This window comes from Meleagris gallopavo, chromosome 1 (genome assembly GCF_000146605.3).
Source record: "Meleagris gallopavo isolate NT-WF06-2002-E0010 breed Aviagen turkey brand Nicholas breeding stock chromosome 1, Turkey_5.1, whole genome shotgun sequence".
Taxonomy (NCBI): domain Eukaryota; kingdom Metazoa; phylum Chordata; class Aves; order Galliformes; family Phasianidae; genus Meleagris; species Meleagris gallopavo.
Window position 1 is genome coordinate 4,217,744 of NC_015011.2, and position 7,057 is coordinate 4,224,800.

The 7,057-nt window shown below is 40.3% G+C and overlaps 1 protein-coding gene across 2 annotated transcripts in view; it reads right to left on the reverse strand.

Moving 5' to 3' along the window:
• Window positions 1-55: 55 nt before the first annotated feature.
• The window catches only part of KIN (Kin17 DNA and RNA binding protein), a 15,854-nt gene continuing 8,852 nt past the window's right edge, over window positions 56-7,057 (reverse strand). The window contains exons 8-13 of one of the 2 annotated variants that reach the window (XM_010714164.3): window positions 6,617-6,737; window positions 6,103-6,153; window positions 5,786-5,854; window positions 4,665-4,764; window positions 2,976-3,076; window positions 56-1,775 (exon numbers count right to left, since the gene is read on the reverse strand). In XM_010714164.3, the coding sequence (XP_010712466.1) occupies window positions 1,713-1,775; window positions 2,976-3,076; window positions 4,665-4,764; window positions 5,786-5,854; window positions 6,103-6,153; window positions 6,617-6,737 (505 nt within the window). In that variant the 3' untranslated portion in view covers window positions 56-1,712. Of the gene's footprint in view, window positions 1,776-2,975; window positions 3,077-4,664; window positions 4,765-5,785; window positions 5,855-6,102; window positions 6,154-6,616; window positions 6,741-7,057 lie in introns of both variants that reach the window. The other variant, XM_010714110.3, reaches the window with a different exon arrangement.

Here is a 7,057-nt window from a genome sequence, read left to right on the forward strand (position 1 = left end):
GTGTGTGGATTAATGCATGCTGAGTCAGAGCAATTCTCAGAAGCGTATGCATGTCTTCTGCCTTAAGTTCCTTCCTGCATAATTGTTCAATTTTTAGATACTGCATTATTGCTTGACTTGTATTTGTGCCTGGGATCCCTGGAAAGTCATTCAAATCCTCCTGTGAGGTTATTCCGGACTGCAGCTCTTTCACTCAACCTCTACAGTCTTTCAGTTTTCCTGCAGGGGTCCCCTGGAAACCACGAATCATGGTTCTGTGAGGTAAAGCAAGGGACAAGCAACAGTGAATTTGATGCTGGTGACCTGAACTTTTAGACTGCACTAGAACTGGGGTACACATCCACAACAGCATCCTGTTCAATTCAGCTCATTAAGGAAAGGGCTGAGTGCCTTTTCTTTATGAAAAAAATGCAGTCTTTCCAAAGGAATTCTGCTCAACCACACAACACTGCTGAGTTTGCAGGGACATAAAACTACCTTTCCCAAATGAGCATTGGTTACCTCTTCTCACCTTCCCCAACTTCCTAGGTCTCAGCTCCACAGTAGTCAACACAGCAGCTCCACACAGCTAAGATCAGCTTTGGAAGGCACAGGATTATCAGTTTTCTTGCCATCAAATTCCAGACACACACAATAACCACCAAAGGCAGTCTGAACCACAGGTGATGGTCTGTATTTTGGTTGGGAAAACTTGCACCTTTCTTTTACAAAAATAAGGCAGGTACACCAGTTGGCCATTTTACTGTGCTCTTCAGTGGATATAAAAGAACAGAGTGCTGCCCCATGTGTTTAAAAGGCTGATTAGGAAAGCTTTGACCTAAGATAAGTTTATGTTTATTCCTGAACATTCCTTAAAAATAAAATACTGTATAAAATGTGACATTTTTTTAAAAATTAAAAAGTAATGTTATTCATTTAGCATCCACAGCAGTGCAGGGGAAAACAATGGAACTATGGACAAGGGAAAATGCTCTGGAAAACCAAAACAGCAATTGCCAGTTCATATCTGCACAGACTTAGGCAGGAATGCTAGAAGCCCCACAAGAAACATCCATCTTGGAGCCCATAAGCAGATAAGTTGTGTATAAGCATTATTAGGAGCCCTGAGAACGAGGTGATGGAAATTTAATTATGTGGATTCTACTACAGCTGATAAGTTAACTAAAAATAATTTGGTGACAACACTTAATAAAGCAGACCCTTCTTACAAAATCCAGGAGAAGAATCCCTGTTACCTTCTGCTATTCTCTTAATCCTTTCCCTTCTTCCTCCAGCCAGAACTGTTTTGGCTGCAAATTGAAAATCTGCTGTTTAAAATCCATTGGCCCCAACACACATTGCCTGCCTCAAGCAGCTGCTGTGGACAGTTCTCTGTCCTACAATATTTCACTCATACTTCAGTAAAGAAGATACTCCAACTTGCAGCTGTTGTATTTTGCAAAATGAAACTGAAAAATTATTAAAAAAAAATTTTGAGAAAGGATCAGATGAAGTATTTCCACCATTAAAATTTCCACAAACATTTTATGTAACAAATCTATAGTGATCTTTAAATAAATTCAATTTGCTCTTGGTTATTCTCTATATACATTATAGATACATATACACACAAAGATAAAACCCTGACATAGTAGAGTCTCCTGTGTCTGCCCACAAGAAGCCAGAAAGATGGTTTGAGGAACCAAAATCTTCTCTGATACGTAATAAGCACCTCAGGCAAGTTTGGAAATGTCTTCATACTGGATCCCTTCAACTCGGCGTCCTTTCAAAGGCCCCTGGAAAAGAACAGATTGTAAAAAGTAAAATCAAAATACAAACTTGTTTGTTGAATTTCCCAATAGAGAACTTAAAGTAACATAGCTAAAGGAGCTGTATCAAATCTTGCCACATTTAGCATTCTTTAAGGAGCAGAAACGAAGTGAACAGTATTAGATACCCCAGGCATTAATAGTATTACACAGTGCTGTGCACAGTAAAAGCTCAACAGCTACTTTTCTGTTTAAGAGTTCTGTCCAAAAGCCAAAATATGAGTGTATGCTGCCTATTGTACAGGGGATACGTAGCAGAATGCATTCAAAAAACTACAGAATTTTGGGTTCTGGGTGGTTTCTTCTGTTTTTAATTTATAGATTTGGAGTTCATGTCGAAAGAAGTAACCTCTATATCTAAGTGCATCAAAACTAGAGAAAAAAGAGCCTTGCTTTCAAGACCAACATATCATGAGCCTTGGCTCCAATCAAAACTCCTTCTGTGTTTAGGATACCTCCCACAATCACTCCTCAAGTAAATTCTCTGAGTTTTAGCAGCCCTTCTTTGAATGGCATCCTAATAGAGCCTCTCTCCAGCAAGCTGTGTTTGAGAGATTTGTCTTCAAGGCAGTACCCCCCCTACTTATACCAGTGAATTTAAAGACAATTTTGCAGAGAGCAAAAAAAAGCCATAGACACGAAGGTGTTCATATGGACCAATTTTAGCCCAGAGAAAGGTGAGACAAACAAAACAAACAAATACAGAAACTAACAAAAAACACCCAAACCACCAATGTAATTGTTAGTTACAAACAAGACAATGGATAAGAATATAGAGCCCTATGTTCAGTCTAATAAAGGGAGGAGAAAAATCACCTCCGTGCATTTTTCACATTTTTTATCTTCCCACAAAGTAGTGCAAGTACAGCTATATTCAAAATAAACACACAAAATATTTTGCTAGTCTCTGTCAAGTTAAAAACTCGCCAAATTCAGCATCTTGGCATATTTTAAGAGGCAAACAGCACAGCACTACTCTGCAGTGGAGAACAAGCAACTGTTCTCCTACTGGTTGGAAATAAGTGGCTGAGAACAGCATTTTGTACTATAAATCCCACCTGTAAAACAGGATTAATAATAGCATCTTTCTTTGTGAAAGCTCTCCAACATACAGATGAAAAGTGCTGTATGCAAACTAGATCTTCCAGGTTTTTTTTTTATACTTACAGAGTCAATGATGATTGTTGCTGAAAATTTCTTCTCATTGATAGATTCCAGGATGCCTTCATTTCCCCTGTAACCACCATTTAATACCATAACTTTCTTTCCTGAAATGAGAAATAGGAAAAATTTCCTTTGATGGAGTTGTGTCCAGCTTCAATGACAGTTGAGGGAGAAGTTTCTCTTCAAGCCCCCAGCAAGCGATTCTCAGCTATGCCTCACACCCTGCCCACTTTACAAAGTGCACTGAAGTTTACCACTCTAGGCTATGCTGGCACTACAGCAGAAGCCACTCAAACTACATCAGGGAAAGAATCATAGAATCAGAATGGTTTGGGTTGGAAGGGACCTTTAAGATCATCCAGTTCCAATCCTCTGCTACAGGCAGGGATACTTCCCTCTAGACCAGGTTGCTCTAAGCCCCATGCAGCCTGACCTTGAATGCTTCCAGGGAGGGGGCATCCACAACCTTGCTCAGCAACCTGTTCCAGTGCCTCAAAACCCTCACATTAAAGAATTTCTTCCTAATATTTACTCTAAATCTACCCTCTTCCAGTTTAAAGCAATATCCCCTCATTCTACCTGCCCTTACAAAAGGTCCCTCCCCAGTTCTCCGGTCGGCCCCCCTCAGATACTGGAAGGCTGCTATAAGGTCCCCTTGAAGCCTTCTCCAGGTTGAAGAGCCCCAGCCCTCTCAGCCTGTCCAAACTTGCTGAGGGTGCACTCGATCCCACTGTCCACAAAGATGTTAAAAAGCACCGGACCCTGCACTGATCCCTGAGGAATGCCACTCATCACCAGTCTCCACATGGACACTGAGCCACTGACTGCAACTCTCTGAGTGGCCATTCAGCCAATTCCTTATCCAGTGAGTAGCCCACCCATCAAATCCATTTAATGTGTCTACCAGGATGTCGTGTGGGACAGCGTCAAAGAAGTCAAACTTAATTCCCTCATGTCCTATTCAATATACTAATTGCTCAGCGTGCTTTCTTTCTTTCTTCTGTCTCACCTAGGCAGTTCTATAGGGCATCAATTCTAGTGTAAGTGTGGGCAAAGCTCACCTGTACTATTGTGCCACTATCAACTGGCTATTCACCAGCTGAAGATGCAAAATATAGCACATCTGATGGAAAATCTCAAGATCCTACATCTTGTTTCTCTCTATGCTGACAGTGCTCTGCTTACTGCTACCCTGAATGTTCCCTCAAATACTGATCAGATGTTACACGGAAACCTTAGTATGCTACAGTCAAAGAAATACAAGTGAATCAAACAAGAGTTATGTTTTGCCAAGTACCTACAGCTATCTGAGGCAGGATTTGGAAGGAAGACACAGGATAAATATGACTAAGAGCTACAGAGTGCTCCCTGAGAGGCTTCCTGGCAGCTGAAGAGAGATGCTTTCATGTAGTCAAATGAATTGAATCATGAAGCACTTCTATTTTCTTAGAAGATAATATTCTTACAAGAAGAGATTATGAAGACTCAAAGAAGAAACAATGCAATATTTCCCCAGAAAGTAACCAGAATATACATGGTGAGTGTCCAGACTAGCTTATGAAATGCTGTCCCAGGAACAACACAGCTACTGTTAAGGTAGTTTTAAGTGGTTGTTTTACAGTTTAAAAGAACTTAAATTTAAGTTATGCTGTGACAGCTAAGCTGAAAAATAAAGAACACAAACAGCCATACCTGGTGCTGGTATTACAGTCTCCAGATGCGTCTGATCAAGCTTCAGTTTGTCTCCAGAATCAATCATTTTCACAACTGCTGTATATTTGTCGATCACCTCCTATTGTAAAAGGTAGAGGCTAATCAGTGACTAGAACATAAAAAATAATTCTCTAAATTTACATATTCAAAATTACCAAATTCAGGAACTTCAGAATACACTTGTACATTTTCAAAAGCACTGAAGACTTCTGAGATGCCCTAAAGGCATCCAGCCTCCACAAAGTGCTGGCTGACCCTACTCTGAAGTTAAGGCTAGATTAAAGGGGCTCCTCTTAAAAATCAATGACTGATCTCCTTTGTAAACTAAGACCACTAAAGTTATTAGTGTTGTCTGGAGGTTTTGTCAACCTTCAGATCAGTTATCTTAGCTATCCTCTCAAATTCAGAGAGTAAATTAGAGGCTTCTTTCCCTCACGGGAGGATAAACTGGCTTGAAGTCGCACATGGAGAACAGGAATAAGGCCTCTCAATGAAGACAAATGTCACTGATCATCTTTGCACCTAGCATGTCCAACCTCCCAGATTTACAGCTCAGTGGAAGACAGCCACTAGAACTCAAAACCTGCTCAGATACTTGCCAAAAAAGCTGTGATTTTAAGTTCTATGCACTGCTGTCAATCATTCAAAACACACCTAGATGTTGTCTTCTGCACTCTTGCCAGAGACTGTTGAGCCTTGGACTACGTGGTACAACATCATTTCACTGGCAGCGGCTAAAAGAAACCACATCTAAACAACAGAACAAGGCTTACAGACTGAAGATTTTGTACACAAAGAGGATCTTGCTCAAAGGGCAGTATGCAGCACAAATATTTGTGCAACACTGACTAGTCTCAAATTAAAATACAACTGCACTGCTCTTGGTCACGTCACATTGAAAAAGTGATTATTACTCATTATGGATATGTTAATAGGATAAGCTGTACAGGACAAAAAACAGACACACAAAAAAGTTCCAGTAAAGTTACATCACAGTTCCTTTCAGTGTAGACTTAAGGCTGAGCACAATTCTGACTCTGGAAGTCATCTGGTACCAGAAAACCTAGCCAAAGCCACATGCTTCCATTTGCACACTTTACCTTAACAACTGCCTTCTTCTTGTGATACTTCTCTCCGAGCTTCTTCGTGACAATTTTTACAATGATTTCCTAGACAATTAGATGGAAGAAAAAAAGATTAACATTCCAAAACACACAAGCAAATACACAGTGTAAAGTAATTACATGCTGGAGTCACTCTAACCCCAACCATCAGATAAAGTAATTTTTCACATTTGGCAGCTTGGAAAATGAGTGAAATAAGCTTGGAATCTGCTTCAGGATCTTTACATAACTCAATCACTAGCAACTGCAGACATGCAGAATTGGTTGTATATTATTACTTCTAAGATACTTACTGGCTGCAACCAGTAGTCTGTTCGAGATGTTCTTTTCTTCTCTTCTTCAAGCTACAGAACAACAAATAAGCATCATTTATTTTCTCCCTTCACTGCAGCCTTCCCATGCCTTCAAAAATCTGAACAAATTCTCCAGACCCACATCAGGTTGAGGAAAAAAACAAGAAGGGTAGGTCAGCGTGTGTTTTCTGCACAGAAATCAACCTGGTGAGATCTAGGAATCCATGACAAAATGATGGGAGATTTACGTTTATTTTTGTCAAGTGATTCTAGGTATTTTCTTCTCTTTCAAAATCTGTATTCCTTTACTTCCAACATCTGGATTGTCAAGGCAATAAGCACGGATGAGCAGCAGAAACCAATTTTAAATGGGAAGAATGCCCAGAAAGACACGAAAGTCTGAATTCCACAAGAATTGGAGGTCTGAGATCGTTTCAAAGGGAAGCCCTGGAAAAGTAGCCTCACTGCCACAGGCATGGGATTATAAAGTCAGAAATCCTTGCACAATTGTTACCTCCATAATCTCATCCAGTGCAGATTTCTTCTTTTTCTCTTTGGACTGACCCGAGCTATGAGCTGATTCTTTTCTTTTAACTGCTCCTTCTGCCATCTTCAGTGCACTTGGTCCAAGGATGCTGCTGGAAGAGAAAGACAGCGTTTTCACAGCAGACCTCAAATTGTCTTCTCTACCAAGATGCATTTGAAGAACTGGTTGTACAAAAAGGTGTGCTGATCTATTTGATTTCAGTTGTGCAAATCATCTTCCAGACCTCACATGCTACCTTTTCCAGGACTGTGCTTTGCAGTTAGAACTGATCTCCTTGAGGTGTAAGTTCCATGCCCACTGATGCTTGCTGCTAGCAGTCCAGCAGAACAAAAACAATCTAATGGTCAGTTCACCGGTGCAAAAGCTAAGAGCTGATTGGAGACTTGAGTTAAATGGTAAAGACAAAAA